The sequence below is a fragment of the Neoarius graeffei genome, chromosome 3, assembly GCF_027579695.1.
Source record: "Neoarius graeffei isolate fNeoGra1 chromosome 3, fNeoGra1.pri, whole genome shotgun sequence".
Taxonomy (NCBI): Eukaryota; Metazoa; Chordata; class Actinopteri; order Siluriformes; family Ariidae; genus Neoarius; species Neoarius graeffei.
In genome coordinates this window covers 53,537,187-53,560,259 of record NC_083571.1, presented here as the reverse complement: position 1 = coordinate 53,560,259, position 23,073 = coordinate 53,537,187, and the positions used below count along the sequence as shown (strand labels likewise).

At 42.8% G+C, this 23,073-nt stretch overlaps 1 protein-coding gene across 2 annotated transcripts in view; it reads left to right on the top strand.

Moving 5' to 3' along the window:
- Positions 1-5,573: 5,573 nt before the first annotated feature.
- LOC132883408 (hepatocyte growth factor activator) overlaps positions 5,574-23,073 on the top strand; it is a 73,989-nt gene continuing 56,489 nt past the window's right edge. The window contains exons 1-5 of one of the 2 annotated variants that reach the window (XM_060917016.1): positions 5,574-5,616; positions 5,800-5,915; positions 11,966-12,029; positions 12,280-12,373; positions 22,331-22,404. In XM_060917016.1, coding sequence (XP_060772999.1) covers positions 5,823-5,915; positions 11,966-12,029; positions 12,280-12,373; positions 22,331-22,404 — 325 coding nt within the window. In that variant the 5' untranslated portion in view covers positions 5,574-5,616; positions 5,800-5,822. Of the gene's footprint in view, positions 5,617-5,799; positions 5,916-11,965; positions 12,030-12,279; positions 12,374-22,330; positions 22,405-23,073 lie in introns of those variants that run through there. The other variant, XM_060917019.1, reaches the window with a different exon arrangement.

Genomic DNA, 23,073 nt, shown 5'->3' with positions numbered 1-23,073 from the left:
CGTATCAATAAAGACATCTTGAATCTTATAGGAGTGTCGGAGAACTTTGTTTGCACAGCTGATAAAGAACTTTTGTGTGAAACCTCTAGAAACTTTTTTCTTTTTTAATTAAAAATGCCCAACTGGGGCGGCACGGTGGTGTAAGTGGTTAGCATAGTTGCCTCACGGCAAGAAGGTTCTGGGTTCGAGCCCAGCTGCTGCTGGGGGCCTTTATGTGTGGAGTTTGCATGTTCTCCCTATGTCTGCGTGGGTTTCCTCCGGGTGCTCCAGTTTCCCCCACGGTCCAAAGACATGCGGTTAGGTTAATATGGGACGGCCTTGGGCTGAGGTGCCCTTGAGCGAGGCACTGAACTCCCAACTGCTTCCCGGGTGCTGTTAGCATGGCTGCCCACTGCTCTGGGTATGTGTGTGCATGTCAAGTCAAGTTTATTTGTATAGCGCTTTTAACAATAAACATTGTCGCAAAGCAGCTTTTCAGAATTTGAATGACTTAAAACATGAGCTAATTTTATCCCCAATGAGCAAGCCTGTGGCGACGGTTGCAAGGAAAAACTCCTTCAGACGACATGAGGAAGAAACCTCGAGAGGAACCAGGCTCAAAAGGGAACCCATCCTCATTTGGTCAACAACAGACAACATGACGATAACATTAACAGTTTTAACATAAAGGGGATTGTGTGTTCACTGCTTCAGATGGGCTAAATGCAGAGAGGAATGTCACAAGCATGTGATGAATAAAGTTGTGCTTTCTTTCAGTCACTGGTTACAATTCAGAAGTTCAGAAAATGCCCAGGGGCGGCACGGTGGTGTAGTGGTTAGCGCTGTCGCCTCACAGCAAGAAGGTCCGGGTTCGAGCCCCGTGGCCGGCGAGGGCCTTTCTGTGTGGAGTTTGCATGTTCTCCCCATGTCCGTGTGGGTTTCCTCCGGGTGCTCCGGTTTCCCCCACAGTCCAAAGACATGCAGGTTAGGTTAACTGGTGACTCTAAATTGACTGTAGATGTGAATGGTTGTCTGTTGCCCCTTTTCCTTCAGGGCCAGTGCTTAGTTTGGAACCGGGTTTTCTGTTTCCACTGACAAAGAGCTGGCTCTGGGGCCAGAAAAACCGGTTCCAGGCTAGCACCAACTTTTTGCTGGGCCAGAGGAAAGAACCGCTTATGTCAGCGGGGGGGCAGAGTTGTTAAGACCAACAACAATAGCAAAACCACGAAAGGTCGCCATTTTTAAGCGACGAGAAGCAGCAGCTGTACAAACGCGAAGTCATCCATTATTGTTGTTGTTGTTGTTGCTGCTTCTTCTTCTCCGTGTTGTTGTTGCTTCGATGTTCGCGCCAAGGTTTATGCAAACGCAGTGACGTAACTAACGTCTACAGCGACGTAATGACGTGGATCCCCTTAGCACCCTGAGCTATGGAAAAGCAAACTGGTTCTCAGCTGGCTCGCAAGTTGAACGAGTTGTGAACCAGCACCAGCCCCGAACCAGCCCTGGAACTGATTTGGTGGAAAAGGGGTATCTGTTTATGTGTCAGCCCTGTGATGACCTGGCGACTTGTCCAGGGTGTACCCCGCCTTTCGCCCGTAGTCAGCTGGGATAGGCTCCAGCTTGCTTGCGACCCTGTAGAACAGGATAAAGCGGCTACAGATAATGAGAATGGATGAGAATGAGAAAATGCCCGGCGGCACGGTGGTGTAGTGGTTAGCGCCAGGGGCGGTTTTAGGAAATCTGAGGCTCTGGGCAAAGGACAATTTGGAGGCCCCCCTCAACCCCAACCCATACATCTGTAATAATAATGAGATGATGAATCATATGTACTGACGAACAATATTTATTGTGAACACATGGAAATGATTGAAAAAAACCCAATAAAGATCACTGAATATCTGAATATAAGCTCTGTGTGTGTGTGTGTGTGTGTGTGTGTGTGTGTGTCTGCCTGCCTGTCTGTCTATGTGCGCTGCTGTCGGGGTGCCCATCTATCAGTCTCATGGGTGGTGGTGGCTACAGTGGATGAGACCTGCACAGAAAGACAGGGAGAGAGAAAAACCAAACGTGGATTAATATACAGTGTAAGATTTAAATAAATGAAATTATTAGTTATTAATTATTATAATTTACTTACTGTGTGCTTAAAACTTGATTTTTCTTGCTTTAGCATTGGCAAATGCAGTGATGACATCTTCCATGTCCAGTTTCCTTCTCACGGCTTGCTCAATGGATATTACCGCCAGATCTGACAGTCTCTCCTGACACATGGTGGACCTGAGATATGTCTTGATTAATTTCAAGGCAGAAAAACTCCTTTCCCCAGAAGCCACTGTGACAGGAAGTGTGAGGAGTACTCAAAGTGCAATACTTAGATTTGGGTAACAATCCAGCAGGTTTTCTCTGAATATTTAGGCTACGTTTACATTAGACCGTATCTGTCTCGTTTTCTTCGCGGATGCACTGTCCGTTTACATTAAACCACCTGGAAAAGCCGGGAAACGGGAATCCGCCAGCATCCACGTATTCAATCTAGATCGTATCTGGTCCGGTGCTGTGTAAACATTGAGATACGCAAATACGCTGTGCTGAGCTCTAGCTGGCGTCCTCATTGGACAACGTCACTGTGACATCCACCTTCCTGATTCGCTGGCGTTGGTCATGTGACGCGACTGCTGAAAAACGGCGCGGACTTCCGCCTTGTATCACCTTTCATTAAAGAGTATAAAAGTATGAAAATACTGCAAATACTGATGCAAATACTGCCCATTGTGTAGTTATGATTGTCTTTAGGCTTGCCATCCTTCCACTTGCAAGTAGTAAGTGATATGCGCTGGGATCACACACACAGCGGCTCAGTCCCGAATCGTGGCTTGTGCACTTCACTCGCGCGCTGTGTGAGCTGCGCAGGGCCGGAGTGCGCACCCTCCAGAGGGCACTCGCTGTTCAGGGCGGAGTGATTTGGAGCGCAGGATGCCTGCGGAGCCGAGCGTATCCGTGTATTGGTGTTGCTGTGTGCACGGCTAACGGTTTTAGTGTAAACGCGAATCGTTTTAAGAACGTTAATCTGATGATCCGCTGATTCGACGTAATGTAAATGTAGCCATAGTTAAGCATGTCTGTTGGAGAGGAAATGCAATCAGGGAAGCCTTTAACTGCAGCCGTTATCTTGTGTGGAAGAAGGTTGTTAATTTCGGTAGCTTTTCAACAAACTGTTCGCTATCCTTTTTCCTCTTCCTTTTCTCACTGCCACTTAGAAATCGTTTCATTCTGATTTGACTTTAACAAAACATTTTACGAGGGCTCTGCAGCTAGAGCTAGATGGTGCTGGTGCATGTATTCAGCCCGCTCGCGTCGTTGCCTAGGTTACTTCAGACACTACGGCTCTGAGAAAGAGTGAAGCCAGATAGCTGTGCGTGACATCACGTCACATACTGGTGGTTTTGCTTGTGAATCTAGCTGTAGGATTACACGTGAATCATGCTTTATTGCTTTTATTATTTTTGTAGCAATGTGGTTCATGTCGAGTGGAAAATATGTATAATCACAATGAATTATTACATAGTAAATGATGATGTATAGCATGCAGGAAAACAGGAATACCGTAACGCGACGACAAGGCCCCTGATTGGACGAGGCTCAGGGCAATTGCCCGACTTTGCCCAATGGAAAGACCGCCTATGGTTAGCGCTGTCGCCTCATAGCAAGAAGGTCCTGGGTTCGAGCCCCGTGGCCGGCGAGGGCCTTTCTGTGCGGAGTTTGCATGTTGTCCGTGTGGGTTTCCTCCGGGTGCTCCGGTTTCCCCCACAGTCCAAAGACATGCAGGTTAGGTTAACTGGTGACTCTAAATTGACCGTAGGTGTGAATGGTTGTCTGTGTCTATGGCCAAGTTTACATTAGACCGTATCTGTCTCGTTTTCTTGTTGTCCGTTTACATTAAACCGCCTGGAAACGCCGGGAAACGGGAATCCGCCAGCGTCCACGTATTCAATCCAGATCGTGTCAGCTCCGGTGCTGTGTAAACATTGAGGATACGCGGATACGCTGTGCTGAGCTCTAGCTGGCGTCGTCATTGGACAACGTCACTGTGACATCCACCTTCCTGATTCGCTGGCGTTGGTCATGTGACGCGACTGCTGAAAAACGGCGCGGACTTCCGCCTTGTATCACCTTTCATTAAAGAGTATAAAAGTATGAAAATACTGCAAATACTGATGCAAATACTGCCCATTGTGTAGTTATGATTGTCTTTAGGCTTGCCATCCTTCCACTTGCAAGTAGTAAGTGATATGCGCTGGGATCACACACACAGCAGCTCAGTCCCGAATCACAGCTTGTGCACTTCACTCGCGCGCTCTGTGAGCTGCGCAGGGCCGGAGTGCGCACCCTCCAGAGGGCACTCGCTGTTCAGGGCGGAGTGATTTGGAGCGCAGGATGCCTGCGGAGCCGAGCGTATCCGTGTATTGGCGTTGCTGTGTGCACGCAAATCGTTTTAAAAATGTTAATCTGATGATCCGCTGATACGGTCTAATGTAAACCCCACCTATGTGTCAGCCCTGTGATGACCTGGCGACTTGTCCAAGGTGTACCCCGCCTTTCACCCCTAGTCAGCTTGCCTGCGACCCTGTAGAACAGGATAAAGCGGCTAGAGATAATGAGATGAGAAGAGAAAATGCCCAGGGCGGCACGGTGGTGTAGTGGTTAGCACGGGCGCAGATAGAGGGTGGGACGGGTGGGATTCGTCCCACCCAGATTTAAATTCACCTCGTTCGGTCCCCCCCACTTATAGGGAGGAAAAAACGTCTATGCTGTCTTTCTTTGCATAAGGCAAACCTCACGGAAAAATCAAAAGACTAATTACCATTCGGTTTATTGAGGTGCACGGCAGTGTATACATAGTTGCAACAACTCACATAAAACAAAACAAAGACTGATATTCGGTTGGTTGAGCTGCACAGACTGCACAGGTTGCGAGCTCGAGCTTGGTTGCTATGGTAACCCACAACAAGTTTGACAGGCATATCGGGGTTGGTTTGCTGGCAGCTTTGTCCCCCCCAGTTTTTTGTCCCCCCCAGTTCAAAAAACGTATCTGCGCCCCTGGTGGTTAGCGCTGTCGCCTCACAGCAAGAAGGTCCGGGTTCGAGCCCCGTGGCCGGCAAGGGCCTTTCTGTGCGGAGTTTGCATGTTCTCCCCGTGTCCGCGTGGGTTTCCTCCGGGTGCTCCGGTTTCCCCCACAGTCCAAAGACATGCAGGTTAGGTTAACTGGTGACTCTAAATTGAGCGTAGGTGTGAATGTGAGTGTGAATGGTTGTCTGTGTCTGTGTCAGCCCTGTGATGACCTGGCGACTTGTCCAGGGTGTACCCCGCCTTTCGCCCGTAGTCAGCTGGGATAGGCTCCAGCTTGCCTGCGACCCTGTAGAAGGATAAAGCGGCTAGAGATAATGAGATGAGATGAGAAAATGCCCATTTCTGAGGGATTCAGGCGGTTTTGGCAACCCAGGAGCTGGTCGCAACCCACGTGTTACCTGACCGTGTAGTGGCCTGTGTCAAATATAACAACACCTGAAGTGAAACCGCATAGCGGCTCCAGAACAGCACGCCACATCAGGCGGTGTGTTAGTGTGGGTTACAGCTCAGGTGTGTGCTTTGACATAATATTAGGAAACGCTGGTGTAAAAGCGGCCGGTCCATTGAGGTTCCCAGACACGCTGACAGGACTTTTCCAGGAGTCTCCTGCCAAAATGACGCAAGCGTTTAACACAACTCTCTCTCTCTCTCTCTCTCTCTCACACACTCTCTCTCTCTCTCTCTCTCTCTCAGTATCAGCCGGAGACGCAGCAGGAATGGTCGTCCTCGAGTGGTCGGTGCTGGCGCGACTTTTCGTCTCGTGCCTCACGTGTTTGACGCTGCAGCGCGGCGCGTGCGGTGTTCGAACGGTAAGTGGCGGCAAATAACCTGAAGGGGGAAAGCTCACCTGGGGGGACTCGAACTGCAACACCTGTGGGTTTCAGGGAGCCCTGACCGAAAAGTGATTTTATTATTTTATTTTATTTATTTATTTTAAATCTTATGCTCACAACATATTAATTATCATAATTGTGTGGACAAGAAAATAACTTACTGAGCACTGATAGTCCTGAAAGGGGAAGTTTTTTTTGTTTTGTTTTGTTTTATCTTGTCCACACAAATTATTTACAGCATCTTGTCCTCACAACATAATTATCTTGTGTGGACAAGATAGTAACATACTGAGCACCAAAAGTCCTAAACCTACAGTATTTTGTGCACGAGATAATTATGTTCTGAGCACAAGATAATAGCTTGTTTTCACAACATTAAAAAAAAAACATTTTTCAGGACGGGTGGCACGGTGGTGTAGTGGTTAGTGTTGTCACCTCACAGCAAGAAGGTCCGGGTTCAAGCCCCGTGGCCGGCGAGGGCCTTTCTGTGCAGAGTTTGCATGTTCTCCCCGTGTCCGCGTGGGTTTCCTCCGGGTGCTCCGGTTTCCCCCACAGTCCAAAGACATGCAGGTTAGGTTAACTGGTGACTCTAAATTGACCGTAGGTGTGAATGTGAGTGTGAATGGTTGTCTGTGTCTATGTGTCAGCCCTGTGATGACCTGGCGACTTGTCCAGGGTGTACCCCGCCTTTCGCCCGTAGTCAGCTGGGATAGGCTCCAGCTTGCCTGCGACCCTGTAGAACAGGATAAAGCGGCTAGAGATAATGAGATGAGATGATCTTTCAGGACTTTAGGGGCTCTTTAAGTTATTGTCTTGTGTGCACGAGATAATTATGTTTTGCTCAGAAGATAATTAAGTTCTGAGGACAAGATAACTTGTTCCCACAAGATAATAAATTATGAGGATAAGATTTAAAAAAAAACACCTTTCAGGACATTAGGGGCTCTGTAAGTTATTATCTTGCATGCATGATATAATTATGTTGTGCTCAAAAGATAATTAACTTGTTCCCACAAGATAATTTATTATGTGGATAAGAAAAAAAAACACCTTTCAGGATTTTAGGGGCTCTGTAAGTTATTATCTTGTGTGCACGAGATAATTATGTTGTGCTCAGAAGATAATTAACTTGTTTTCACAACATAAGAACTTGTGCTTACAAGATTTTTAAAAAATCATTTTTCAGGACTTTAGGGGCTCAAGTTATTATCTTGCGTGCACAAGATAATTATGTTGTGCTCAGAAGATACTTAAGTTGTAAGGACAAGATAATAACTTGTTCCCACAAGAGAATAAATTATGTGGATAAGATTTAAAAAAAACACCTTTCAGGACTTTAAGTGATCCATAAGTTATTATCTTGTGTGCACGAGATAATTATGTTGTGCTCAGAAGATAATTAAGTTGTGAGGACAAAATAATAAATTATATGGATAAGATAAAAAAAAAGCACCTTTCAGGACTTTAAGTGCTCCATAAGTTATTATCTTGTGTGCATGAGATAATTATGTTGTGCTCAGAAAATAATAACGTTGTGAGGACAAGATAATAACTTGTTCCCATATGATAATAAATTATGTGGATAAGATTAAAAAAACACTCTTCAGGACTTTAAGTGCTCTATAAGTTATTATCTTGTGTGCACGAGATAATTGTGTTGTGCTCAGAAGATAATTAAGTTGTGAGCTCAAAGTAATAACTTGTTCCCACAATATAATAAATTATGTGGATAAGATTTAAAAAAAAACCATCTTTCAGGACTTTAGGGGCTCTATAACTTATTATCTTGTCTTCAGAACATAATTATCTTCTGAGCACAACACAATTATCTTGAGCACACAAGATAATAACTTATGGAGCACCTAAAGTCCTGAAAGATTATCTTTATCTTGTAAGCACAAGTTATTAGGTTGTGGAAACAAGTTATTATCTTTTGTGCACAAGATAAAAAAAAATAAATCACCTTTCAGGACCTTAAGAGCTCCATAGGATTTAGTTTCATTTAAAATTTTTAACTTGTGGGAACAAGTTATATTCTTTAACCTTTCAAGACTTTAAGCCCCCCCCGCATCTACACTTCCAACATTCTTCAAGAGTTCCTCAAAAGGGCTAACTGTTAACAACATTTACCTTTATCTTTGTAAACTTTCTCTATAAAAAGCTTTACTGCTCATCCAAAGTCGTTATTATCTCACAGTTTAAGTAACCTGTATCTTTAACACAGCCTTCAAGGGTTCTTTTTAGAAACTATTTTGTATGAATAAGGTTCGAAGTGGAATAATTTCTTAAGGAGGTCACATGAAAGCTTTTCTTAAATTCTTCCTAGAAACCTCTATTGTAAGGTTATACTGTACTCTAAGGTTTCATCCACAGGGAGAAATCAAAGAACCCAAGGGTTTTAGATTGAACCTGAGTGTTCAGTTTATTAGCATGAATATATGTAGTCTAGTGTTACAGATGGTATGGAGGACCATTAGTTTACCACAGGAGTGATGTGTGTCACATGTTGGGTAAAGACTACCATTTCTACCATGATGTACACTCACCGGCCACTTTAATAGGAACTTGTTCTTGATTCTCAAATTCCTGTTCTTGGCTGCAGGAGTGGAACCCAATTTGATCTTCTGCTGTTGTATGGTGAGATGCTTTTCTGCTCACCATGGTTGTTAGGAGTTGCTATGAGTTACTATATCCTTTCTGGAAAAAAGGCTTGAGCCAATCTGTCCATTTTCCTCTGATCTCTCTTATCAGCAAGACGTTTCCACCCACAGAACTGTCGCTCTTAAAAAAGCTTTTTGGTTTTTGCACCATTCTGTGTAAACTGTTGGGTGTGAAAACACCAGGAGATCAGCAGTTTCGGAAATACTCAGACCAGTTCATCTGGCACCAAGAACGTCACAGAGATCACAATTTTTCCCGTTCTGATGTTTGAAGTGAACATTAACTGAAGCTCTTGATTTGTATCTGCATGATTTTATGCATCGTGCTGCTGTCAAGGGATCGGCTGATTAGATAACCGCATAAAACAGCAGGTGGATGGGTGTTTGCTTCTAATAAAGTGGCCAGTGAGTGTATGGGTTAATAAAATATTAACCTGTTACTTTATTAGTCAAAAGAAATGATTGTTATATATGCATAAATGAGTGTTTTTGTGTCAGGAAAGGAACAAAAAAATGTGTTGAAACTGGGTAAATCTCAAGAACTCACGTCAACCAGGGTGTCAACCTTCTGAAAGGATCCATTCGAACCCTAATAAAGTAGTGGAAGTGACTATTTCTCTGGGTTATATAGATAAATGTCATTTAACTCCATTTACATTTTACTCATTTGGTAGATGCTTTTATCCTAAGTGATATACAAATGACGTACCAGGATACAATCTTAAACCTAATCATGCTGTTGTTTAGCGACTGTAGTGTTCGGCTCAGTGTAACAACAGCTTATTTAAAGTGCTGATGACACGTTTTTGACATCTTTGGCGATGTTTTATAACATAAAAAGTAATTCCCGATGATCCATATATTAATTCACGAAGGCGCCTATATTTTACAAGTTATGATAAAAAACGCGGCTATTTGGGCAAATTTGGCAGGGCTGCAGCACCCAGGAGACGAAAGAGGAGGAGGAGCTATATGACGTCAGCGAAAGAACCTTCCTCCTAACTTACCAGTTTGTTGTTGACGCGACAGGTGTTCAGTTTATCATTATTAGTATTATTATTATACATTTTATATATATATATATATATATATATATATATATATATATATATATATATATATATATATATATATATATTAGTTATTATGCCTTCGTGTTGTGTTGCCGGCTTTTGCTCCAAAACCCACAAGGATGGGGTAAGTTTATTCAAGTTTCCCAGAGATCCCGAGCTGCATGCGAAGTGGGTGAAGCAAGTCAGGCACACTCGTGACAAGTGGGAGCCCTCACCAACATCCATCCTGTGCTCTGAACACTTCGATTTGGATTGTTTTGACACCCTTCCCAGCTTAAAAGAATCTCTTGGGTGTTCAGTTCAGCACAAACGTGTGTTACTACCATCAGCAGTGCCTACACAGTGTTGCCAGATACTGCTGAAGTTTTCCAGCCCAAAATATGTCCAAAACCCACCAAAATGCACTTGAAACCGCCCAACTGGGCGGGATTCCTCCCAATCTGGCAACACTGCCAGTATTCCGGAGGGGGTCTACTAGTAGCTATGCCGGATCCAAAGACAGTCCTCCTGTCAGAACATGTGTTGTGAAACGACATAAGATAAAGGTACGTAGAGCTATAGATTCTACATGATAATCATAAATGTAATCATAAAGTCGGTGTGATATCAGTCATGTATTTGCTTGTGAAAGCTTGCGGCTTTCATGTAACTGCCGCCTAGCAACGAGAGGCAAAGGGTAAAGAGGGTAGGCTATCATAGATTCTATTCGGAAGAGATCAACACAATTCTAGACTCCCAGAAGAGGAAGAGCTAGCACTAGAGAGTTCACCGGTGTTTTCATGCGCCATTTCCATTGAGTAGAATCAGAGTAGAACAGCCAGTGAACCGCAGCGTGTTCTCCCGCTGACGTCACAACATGGCCGCGAGCCACAGACCCAGTTTTCTTGCGCTGTGCAATTAAAAGTTGGATATTCGCGTAACAACAGCTTCTTTTCACGTAATTATAACAGAAATCTAACATGTTTGCCATGTTGTATAGTTTATTTAAGAAATTGCATAGAGTCATGTTCGTGTCATCAGCCCTTTAATGCCTTCGTATATTTACCTCCACCAACTGTGTTGGAGGAGGTTATGTTTTCACCTCCGTTTGTTTGTTTGTTCCCAACATAACTCAAAAAGTAGTGAACAGATTTTGATGAAATTTTGAGGAAAGGTGAGCCACGGCACAAGGAACAAATGATTAGATTTTGATCCAGGATCTGGATATGTACACTACCGTTCAAAAGTTTGGGGTCACCCAGACAATTTTGTGTTTTCCATGAAAAGTCACACTTTTATTTACCACCATAAGTTGTAAAATGAATAGAAAATATAGTCAAGACATTTTTCTGGTCATTTTGAGCATTTAATCGACCCCACAAATGTGATGCTCCAGAAACTCAATCTGCTCAAAGGAAGGTCAGTTTTATAGCTTCTCTAAAGAGCTCAACTGTTTTCAGCTGTGCTAACATGATTGTACAAGGGTTTTCTAATCATCCATTAGCCTTCTGAGGCAATGAGCAACACATTGTACCATTAGAACACTGGAGTGAGAGTTGCTGGAAATGGGCCTCTATACACCTATGGAGATATTGCACCAAAAACCAGACATTTGCAGCTAGAATAGTCATTTAGCACATTAGCAATGTATAGAGTGGATTTCTGATTAGTTTAACGTGATCTTCATTGAAAAGAACAGTGCTTTTCTTTCAAAAATAAGGACATTTCAAAGTGACCCCAAACTTTTGAACGGTAGTGTACGGATATGTAGATCCAGGATTTCTTTGCCTGTTCCCAATATAAGTCAAAAAGTAGCGAACGGATTTGGATGAAATTTGGTGTACAGCTTTAGCATTATCCGAGGATCAAGTGATTTGATTTTGATGTTGATAACATATGGCTTGGCGGAGGTATACACTCTACCGAGTGCCCTTCTAGTTTTAAGTGTGATTATCCTCAGTTTAATTGTGAACCAGTGTGCATCAAATGCCAAATGAGTCTTTTTGATTGAATCTTTGATGATCGGTATTACTGATCGGTATTACTTTGATGATCGGTATTACTGATTGGTATTACTTTGATGATCTTTATTACTGATCGGTATTACTTTGATGATCTTTATTACTGATCGGTATTACTTTGATCGGTATTACTGATCCCGATGAAACATTTAAAAGTAAGATTGTTTCAGAAAGATGTGGTTATTTGTACCCTGCATGTTTACAGTACTAGTAACCACAGAAGCTTTAAGAGAATGAATTTTTATGTAATTTTGATTGAAGTTTTTTTTTTTTTCTTTCTGTCCACACTGAAGCGCAAGCAGCCTCCTGGGATTGAGATCTTTATCTCCACGCAGTCAGTCACTGCAGGTCAAAAAGGTATGGTGGCTGCTTGAAAAAAGAACGCATTTGAATTCAGTTAAAGATTGATAAAGTTAAAGATTTTAGATCTTGCCGGAACAGTGCTGGGCTTTCAGTTTGCACTGTGATGTAGTGCCATGGTGACGTGTACAGTGCTAGCGATTTGTCATTAATGGATGTTAATAATTAAAAAATATGTGATGCTTTTGGATATGTTTCATCTTGTCTTGTAATGTCAGAAGGTGTTCTGTGCGTGTTTTTGTTTCAGTCCTCACCATAGAGGGTAGGGAGTGTAAGTTTCCATTCAGATTGGGTGGGACTGTTTATCATCAGTGCATTGCACTGAGTTCTGGCAGACAGTGGTGAGTTATTCTACTTCATACATGACACACATGCGTGTTTTTTTTTTTTTTTATGCAAGTTAACCTTAGTAACCAAAAAGAGACCTTCTGCTTCTTTTAGTCCGCAAAATCTCATGAGGTTTACGGTATGTTGGCTTTTTAGGAGGATCATTACAGCAAAATAATGCTAAAGTGATTACTGAAAATGAATGAATGAATGAAACAGCTACCTAATGTTATCACAACATTCCACACTAGGGATATAACTTAATATGAATACATTATTCAGTTTAAACAGGTAATGCATGCTCAGTAAATACAAATTCAAATAGAAGAGGCACTGCTCATGTGTGTATTTGGACTGGGATCCCACAGGATAAAACAAAAATGTCAGGGCTTTACGTTGGGGTCAATTATGCCGGCGATAGACAGATGTAAAAGCAGAATGGTGTTTAATGAGGCAAACAGGCAGACAAATCCAAATCCATCCATCCATTACCGCTTATCCTGTGCAGGGTCGCGGGCAAGCTGGAGCCTATCCCAGCTGATTATGGGCGGGGTACACCCTGGACAAGTTGCCAGGTCATCGCAGGGCTGACACATAGAGACACACAACCATTCACACCTACAGTCAATTTAGAGCCACCAATTAGCCTAACCTGCATGTCTTTGGACTGTGGGGGAAACCGGAGCACCCGGAGGAAACCCACACAGACACAGGGAGAACATGCAAACTCCACACAGAAAGGCCCTCATCGGCCACTGGGCTCGAACCCAGGACCTTCTTGCTGTGAGGCTACAGTGCTAACCACTACACCACCGTGCCGCCCCACAAACCCAAATCATTAGGCAAAAGGCAGAGTCAAAAACAGGCAATGATGAGGAGAGACACAAACAGGGTATCAAAGGCAGAGGCAAAAGAACAAAATCCCCAAATACAAACAAATTCAAAACCAGATAAACAGTGCAAGGAATCAAAGGCTTGGTCAAATCAGACCAACAGTAACTAAGTGTGTATTTAGCAAAGGCATAGTGCCATGAGAGTCCTTAAATAGCGTGATGTGGTAATGGAGTCCATGTGTGTGCAGTCAGGAGACTGTGAGTGGTGAAGTGCAGGGTGGGTGTCGTAATCAGTGGCTGCCATGTTTGAAAGCCGTTGTGAATTCTGGGAAGCAGAGTCTTGAGTGCAAGCAAGTGTAGACTTCACACTTGGAAGCTTGAAAGGACTGAAGGTAGTGGTCAGGGTTTCCAGGTCTCCACAAAATTCCTACTCAACTACACTCACTGGCCACTTTAATAGGAACTTGTTGTTGATTCTAAGATTCCTGTTCTTGGCTGCAGGAGTGGAACCCAGTGTGGTCTTCTGCTGTTGCATGCTGAGATGCTGTTCTGCTCATCACGGTTGTAAAGAGTTGCTATGAGTTGCTATATCCTTCCGGGCAAAAAAGCTCGAACCAATCTGTCCATTTTCCTCTGATGTCTTTTATCAAGAAGACATTTCCACCCACAGTACTGTCTCTCCCTCAATGATTTTTGTTTTTCGCACCATTATGTGTAAACTCTAGAGACTGTTGTGTGTGAAAACCCCAGGAGATCAGCAGTTTCTGAAATACTCAAACCAGTCCATCTGGCTCAAACCAACAGCCATGCCACAGTGAAAGTCACACTTTGAGATCACAATTTTTCCCATTCTGATGTTTGAAGTGAACATTAACCGAAGCTCTTGATTTGTATCTGCATGATTTGATGCATTGTGCTGCTGTCAAGGGATCGGCTGATTAGAGAACTGCAGAAAACAGCAGGTGGATGGGTGTACATCTAAAAGACCTAAAACTAGCCCCAAAATTTCGGGCTTTGGATAATGCAGACACGTCTTTCTTGTTTTTCTCAGTCTTTGGATGGGAACCATGTTGATAAACCCCACAAGCACAGGGCATGTGCTCATTCATTTATGTTCACTGTCCATGTTTTTCATTGTTCTTCCATAAATGAGCATAGCCCATGAAAGGACCCCACTTTAACTAGCAGCAACAGTACATACCAGCTTCATACTACATTCTGATACCATGTCGAGTGAACTTTTCTGATATTTTTCAGCATCAATTCAGATCAGCTTGATGGAGTGTTTTACTCCGTGTATACACTTGAAATGACTGTCACCGAATGGCTGCAAAGCATTTACAGTCTAGGCTAGAAAGAAATCAGCCCAAGCTTTGCTTCTTCATTCCATTCTGTGTGTTTTTCCGACAAGAATATGTGGTTCTATTGCAATTGACTTCACAAAAGTCTGAAATATTCCACATTAGGATAGTTAAAAGCAGCAAATAAACTGATGTCAGAAATGAAACATTATTATTATTATTATTATTATTATTATTATTATAGGCAGCCCTATAATAGGCAGCCCTGCTAGCGTATTTATACCAACCACATTTGGAAATACACTACCGTTCAAAAGTTTGGGGTCACCCAGACAATTTTGTGTTTTCCATGAAAAGTCACACTTTTATTTACCACCATAAGTTGTCAAATGAATAGAAAATCTAGTCGAGACATTTTTCTGGCCATTTTGAGCATTTAATCGACCCCACAAATGTGATGCTCCAGAAACTCAATCTGCTCAAAGGAAGGTCAGTTTTATAGCTTCTCTAAAGAGCTCAACTGTTTTCAGCTGTGCTAACATGATTGTACAAGGGTTTTCTAATCATCCATTAGCCTTCTGAGGCAATGAGCAAACACATTGTACCATTAGAACACTGGAGTGAGAGTTGCTGGAAATGGGCCTCTATACACCTATGGAGATATTGCACCAAAAACCAGACATTTGCAGCTAGAATAGTCATTTAGCACATTAGCAATGTATAGAGTGGATTTCTGATTAGTTTAAAGTGATCTTCATTGAAAAGAACAGTGCTTTTCTTTCAAAAAGAAGGACATTTCAAAGTGACCCCAAACTTTTGAACGGTAGTGTATGAATCGGAGATATAAATTGATCCAAATACAGCACTTCTGGTTTGGGTGACTAATCCCTGAACACTCTGGACAGCAGTGTTTGGAGGGATATAGGTGTGTGAGTGTAGATGGTTGTTGTGGTAAGTAGAAAGCCTTTGCTAATAGTCTTCAGTATGACACGTCACTAGTTTAAAAGCCACCTAAGGGATTAAAACGGAACGCAATTCTGTAACCACTGAATCATTGCGCTTCAAACCAGTGATGTCTGCATTCCTTGAAGCCAACAGTGTTGCGTTATTTCGTGTTTTCCCAAGCTGGTCACATATAATATACTGTACCGTATAATGCAACTCACATCTCCCAAACCTGTATCCGATTAGCTGTTTATGACTGTTACTACAGTCAAACTTAAACTAAAACTGAATGTTATAAACACTAGCATGAGCCATCATACCAGTTATGCTGATTGTTAGTGATTTTTTTTTTTTCCCTTGGTATAGTCTGTTATTGCTTGTCATTTGGCTTGTGGTTGAGTTTAAATGTCTGCAGTTACCTAATGCCAAAGTTTGGTCATCAAAACATGTCTGCTGATTCACATTCATTTTGTTTTGAGTTTATAAAAGTACTAAAAGTACAGATAGGATCTAAAATAGTGCTTGGTTTTGAATCAAACAAAGACAGCTAGAAAGGTTTCACGATTAGACAGTGAGGTTTGTTAGATAGCAAAACCTTGCTGATAATTTTGCTCTTGTTAGCTGAATTACTATAATTGCTGTTAACCAGCAAGAGTCCTTCTTAAGCTTAGGCATAACCATGTTTGAAGACATGAAAATACCTTTGGTTTAGTGCAGTTAGCAATAGCCATGACTGCTTTCATCAGCTTTTTTTTCCCCCTTCGGAAACTACAGCAAGTTCTGTACAGTGGATATAAAAAGTGTACACACCCCATTAAAATGATTGGCTTTTCTGATGTAAAAAAAAATGAAACCATGATAAATAATTTCAAAACTTTTCCCACCTTTAATGTGACCTATAACCTGTACAATTCAACTGAAAAACAAATCTGTTCGGGGGAAAAACATAAAAAATAAAAAAAGTATAAGCTGGTTGCATAAGTGTGCACACCCTTAAACTAATACTTTGTTGAAGCACCTTTTGATTTAATTACAGCATTCAGTCTTTTTGGGTTCACACCTGCCATCAGTTAAAATGACGGATTCACCCCAAATAAAGTTCAGACATTGAGTCAGTTGGATCCTCGAGCAAAAGCCAGAGAGCTTACAAAGCATCAAAGGGATCTCATTGTTGAAAGGGATCAGTCAGGAGACGGGGACAAAAGCATTTCCACGACATTAGATATACCATGGAGCACAGTGAAGACAGTCATCAAGAAGTGGAGAAAATATGGGACAACACTGACATTACCGAGAACTGGACGTCCCTCCAAAACCGATGAAAAGACAAGACGAAAACTGGTCAGGGAGGCTGCCGAGAGGCCGACAGCAACACTGAAGGAGCTGCAGGAATTTCTGGCAAGTACTGGTTGTGTACTACATGTGACAACAATCTCCCATATTCTCCATATGTCTGGACTATGGGTCACAAGACGGAAGCCTTTTCTTACAAAGAAAAACATCAGGCCTGGCTAAATTTTGCAAAAAAAAAAAAAAAAAAACATCAACTCTCCCAAAAGCGTGTGGGAAAATGTGTTCTGGTCTGATGAAACCAGGGTTGAACTTTTTGGCCACATTTCCAAAAGGTATGTTTGGCGCAAAAACAACACTGCGCATCACCAGAAGAACCCCATACCCACGGTGAAGCATGGTGGTGGCAGCATCGTGTTTTGGGGTTGTTTTTCTTCAGCTGGAACAGGGGCTTTAGTCAAGGTGGAGGGAATTATGAACAGTTCTAAATACCAGTCAATTTTGGCCCAAAACCTTCAGGTGTCTGCTAGAAAGCTGAAGATGAAGAGGAATTTCCTCTTTCAGCATGACAATGACCCCAAAAAAGTTTTGGAACGGCCCAGCCAGAGCCCAGACCTAAATCCAATTGAAAATCTGTGGGGTGACCTGAAGAGGGCTGTGCACAAGAGATGCCTCGCAATCTGACAGATTTGGAACGCTTTTGCAAGGAAGAGTGGGCAAATATTGCCAAGTCTAGATGTGGCAGGCTGACAGACTCCGATCCAAAAAGACTGAATGCTGTAATTAAATCAAAAGGTGCTTCAACAAAGTATTAGTTTAAGGGTGTGCACACTTACGCAACCAGCTTATTGTATGGTTTTTATTTTTTATGTTTTTCTCCCAAACAGATTTGTTTGCTTTTTTAATTGAATTGTACAGGTTATAGGTCACATTAAAGGTGGGAAAAGTTTTGAAATTATTTATCGTGGTTTCATTTTTTTACATCAGAAAAACCTATCCTTTTAACAGGGTGTGTACACTTTTTATATCCACTATATATAGATGACTTGCTTGCAGCCACGTGATCAAAACGTGTTACGTCATGAGTGTCCGTCATGATGGTGGATATACAAAGCAACTAGGATGGCAGCCGCTGAAAGCGTGTCTGTAAACAATGCTGAATTTTCTCAGTATTACCACGATTTGAACAGTCCAGCGAAGATTCGATACAAAGAGAGGATAGATATGTGTGGTTTTGACCCATATTATTTTAAAAAGTCAGATTTTTCTGAAGATAAGATGCTTCTACCGACCATCGAGTACCCAGATATCGCGTTCTATCTGGTTTGGCAGACTTCGTGGGTCGACAAATCTCAAAGGAAGGCTTGTAAGTCTATGGAAGCCTATAATTTCTTTGTCTCTGGATGGGTAAATAAATACCTTATTAATTAAACCAGTCAACAATGACAAAGCAGTTATAAACTTGCAAGGGTAAGTTCGGGCTTCTTTTGCATTTAGTTTACGTCTATGTGTAAACAACAGACAAAGTGTGAAATTTTGACAAGTCTCTAGCTTTATGGCTCACAAATCACATTTCAACTTATTTCAGGTCAGCCACTCTAAAATTATAACATAATTTTATAATTACAAAACTATAACAACGACCGAGTGAACCACGACAAGAGAACGCTCATTTTATAGCAAGATTCTAGCAACACGAAATAAAATTCTTCCATGAGATTATCGAGAAAGTTTTTGAATCTCACCTGAGATAAAATGATTACTGCAAACACGAGCTGTTTTGGTTTTAGCCTCTGTTAGATCAGCCCTGCCGATGGTGTTCAGCCGTGCTTGTCTCCTCTCCGTACCGTACTAAGCCCCAGAGTTTCTTCGCCCTCTTTCCGAATCACGGACAGAATTCTAAAAAATCAGAACGTGCCACAGTTACGAGTACAAAGTGAGTCACGCACACATGACTATGTTTTGTGTGGAATGTCGCTTGACTCTGCATTTGTATATCCACCAACATGGCCGACATCCAGGTTTCTATTTTGGTTTGACGTCACTTGCAAGTCAAGGATACAGAGTTTTGTACTTTGGTAGTTGTAGATGTGTTGTTGTTCCCATCTTGTCCAAGTCTGCTTCAAGTTAACTTTCCCACCATAAACAGTAAGACTGCACACAAGCAATACAGTTATACCATCTAATGCGGCCTATGAGCCGACTGTGGAATGATGGTTGTGTATGGGATCATTTATAGTTGGGACAGGAGGTAGGTAGAGCAGAAGAATACACTGAAAAGCTGGATTTCTTTTTTTTTTCATTTAAAATGGGTCGTTTACAAAAGGTTTTATAATTTTGAAATATTTTAAACAAAGAAAGTACAAGTTCAAATACTCAGTTTATTTAAACGTAAGCAAATCTGTGATATTGGCCATGTTATCTGCTTTGTATAAAAGATCAGTTTCCCTCATGTCTAATCTCTTTTATTACCTCGGCGAGCTTTGTTGGAGGAGGTTATGTTTTCACCTCGGTTGGTTGGTTGTTTCTTTGTTTGTTCTAAATGTAACTCAAAAATTATTGAATGGATTTTGATGAAGGGCGGCATGGTGGTGTAGTGATTAGAGCTGTTGCCTCACAGCAAGAAGGTCCGGGTTCGAGCCCCGTGGCCGGCGAGGGCCTTCCTGTGCGGAGTTTGCATGTTCTCCCCGTGTCCGCGTGGGTTTCCTCCGGGTGCTCCGGTTTCCCCCACAGTCCAAAGACGTGCAGGTTAGGTTAACTGGTGACTCTAAATTGACCGTAGGTGTGAATGGTTGTCTGTGTCTATGTGTCAGCCCTGTGATGACCTGGCGACTTGTCCAGGGTGTACCCCGCCTTTCGCCCGTAGTCAGCTGGGATAGGCTCCAGCTTGCCTGCGACCCTGTAGAACAGGATAAAGCAGCTACAGATAATGAGATGAGATGAGATTTTGATGAAATTTTGAGGAAAGGTGATCCATTGACCAAGGAGCAAATTGATTACATTTTGATTCAAATCCAGATATGTATGCGGATCCAGGATTTTTTATTTTGGGGGGGGGGTCTGTTCCCAACGTAACTCAAAAAGTAGTGAACGGATTTGAATAAAATTTGGTGTACAGCTTTAGTATTATCCTGGGTTGAACTGATTTGATTTTGATGTCGATAATATGTGGCTTGGCAGACGTATGCACTCTAACAAGGGCTCTTCCAGTTGAAGCCTGTATTCATGACTCTGATGGGTTTGATGTAAAATGGGTCAGAAGGTTTTGCACAAACTTGTAGATTCCATGCCAGCTAAAGTGCACACCATCATTAAAGCAAAAACGGGGACAAACCAAGTACGACGAAAGTCTGAAATTCATGTTAATAATTAAAAAAAAAAAAAATCTACTTTTCACACAAGTTGTTGTCAGTAATATAAATTGAAATAAAAATTATGTTAAATTAGAAAAGAATGCAGTATAAACTTTTGGATCCCACTATACTTAAAAACCTCATAAAATAATAGTGCCTCAGTATGATTATTAAATATAGTAGTATATGATGTTAGGAATAAAACGCTTTAGGACTTTGCTGGTATAGGAAAATAATCTATGACAGGGTGGTGTGATATTACATAACACAAAGGAGAGTTACTGTTACCACCTGCTGGTTGATTATTTTCCAATAATCATGTCATGTCATGTATAGTGGTTTATTCTGCTCACACAACAGCAGCTTGCCAATTATTACAATTATTTATGTCTTAGTGAAGAACTCGTCATACTTTTTATCCATTTATCCATCAGACAAGTCCATCCATCCATTATCCATAACCACTTATTCTGTGTAGGGTTGCGGGCAAACCCCCAGCTGACTACGGGCGAAAGGCGGGGTACACCCTGGACAAGTCGCCAGGTCATCGCAGGGCTGACACACAGAGACAAACAACCATTCACACTCACATTCACACCTACGGTCAATTTAGAGTCACCAGTTAACCTAACCTGCATGTCTTTGGGGGAAACCGGAGCACCCGGAGGAAACCCACACAGACATGGGGAGAACATGCAAACTCCACACAGTTGGCCACTGGGCCTGAACCCAGAATCTTCTTGCTGTGAGGCAACAGTGTTGACCACTACACCACCATGCCGCCCTCCATCAGAAAAGTCGATTACTATTATTCTTTCCTTCTCTATGTTGAAGTTAGTCTGACCAAAAAAAAAAAAAACACTTGTCATGTTACTGTGAAACTGAAAGGTTCTCCATCCTCAAAAAAAAAGTCTCCTGTGGCGGAAAACTCATCTCATCTCATTATCTCTAGCCGCTTTATCCTGTCCTACAGGGTCGCAGGCAAGCTGGAGCCTATCCCAGCTGACTACAGGCGAAAGGCGGGGTACACCCTGGACAAGTCGCCAGGTCATCACAGGGCTGACACATATGCCGCTTTTCCACTACAAACGCGGCTGAGTCGGGCTGAGCCGTGCCTTGCTGAGTCGGGCTGAGCGGGGCTGTTGGAGTTGCATTTCGACTACAACCGCGCTGAACCGTGCTGGCTGGAAGTGGGTGGACACATTGGGTGGAGTTAGCGAAAGTGGGTGGACGTCACGTGATGTCGTTAAGCGGCGCAAACAGTGACATCAGTGATCTTTTAAGCGGTAGTCTCACGACCCGGAGAGTAAACAATAAACATGGAGGACATGGAGTCGTTAGTGTTGCTGGTCTTGGTGCTGTGGCTTGTTGTCACCGACAACGCCAACAGATACTGGCAAGAGCGTATAGATGAGGCGAGGCGCATAAGGCTTCAGAAATTCTCGTAATTCGTAATTATTCTTCTTCCGGGTTTACGGTGTTTACAGATCCCGGCGTGCTCGCAGGGCGTGTGGGCATGTGAGGACACTCCTCCTCACCAATCAGTGCACAGGGGAGTGTCTGCTCACGCCCCCAGCCTCACTCGGCTCGGTTTGGCTACCTTCAGCCCCACTCCAAAACCGTGCGAGTTTTGGGTGCTAAGCAGGGCTGAAGCGAGCTGAGTCGTGCTGTTTTGAGATAGTCGAAACGCGAGCCGTGTCGGGCTGAAGTGAGCTGAAGCGAGCTGAAGTGACCTGAAAAAGGGTAGTGGAAAAGGGCCATTAGACACAGACAACCATTCACACTCACATTCACACCTACGGTCAATTTAGAGTCACCAGTTAACCTAACTTGCATGTCTTTGGACTGTGGGGGAAACCGGAGCACCCGGAGGAAACCCACGCGGACACGGGGAGAACATGCAAACTCCACACAGAAAGGCCCTCGCCGGCCACGGGGCTCGAACCCAGACCTTCTTGCTGTGAGGCGACAGCGCTAACCACTACACCACCGTGCCACCCCTGGCAGAAAACTCATTGACCTTTATAAAGCGCTGACACATTCGGTGAATGATTTCTTGTTTTTTCTTTCTTAAATAACATTTTGTTGTTGTTGTTGTTATTCTATTTATTATTGGCATGCCTGTTACTGGTGAGATTGGTGGAAAGTGCTCCATTTCCTGTTCAGATTTACATCTGCTGCATCTGTCTGACTGAATTAGCCTTCTGACAATGTCACATGCATCCATTTGGACTCTTCCTCCCTTCCAGGTGCTCCCTCACCAATAACTTCGACCGGGACATGAAGTGGGGATATTGTAGTTCTCAGACACGCCTCTTCAACAGTAAGGAAAATCCTTCTTCCTCTCTTACGCACATGAAGCTGCGTAAGGATTGCATTACTCAGCGCACGAACATGCACATTGTGGGTGGAATCTGTTTGTGCTGCCGTGCACTTGAGCAATCTGTGTAGTGGTGATGTAAAAAAAATCTAAACACTCGACACAGCATGTTTACAGAAATGAACACGCTAACTCATGCAGCAGGAAGCACATTTTTCAGCGTGTGTGTGCGTGCACGCTTTACTACAGATGCACATGAAAGGTGCACACGATACTGGATATAAGAATGATTCATCATTGTCTTAGATGGGTGAATGAATCAGTAGATGTTCCCACTGCAATAATGTACCAGAATGTTTGCCACAAGAATATTAGAGGTGTCCTGCCCATGATTGACAGGTCTGCTTGAAAAAAAATCAGTACAGAAACTAGCCCTATGTTCAACAAACCTGTCCGAAACGACAAAATCATAGCATTTTTGGAAAGCTATTGTAGATTGTTAAAATGACAGAGTTAGACTTTATGAGGCATTTTTAAAGTAAATTTTTAAACCATTACCTGAAAATTTTTTTAGACAGTGAATACAGTGTCTTGCAAAAGTATTCATCCCCCTTGATGTTTGTCCCGTTTTGTCGCATTACAAGCTGGAATTCAAATGGATTTTTGGAGGGT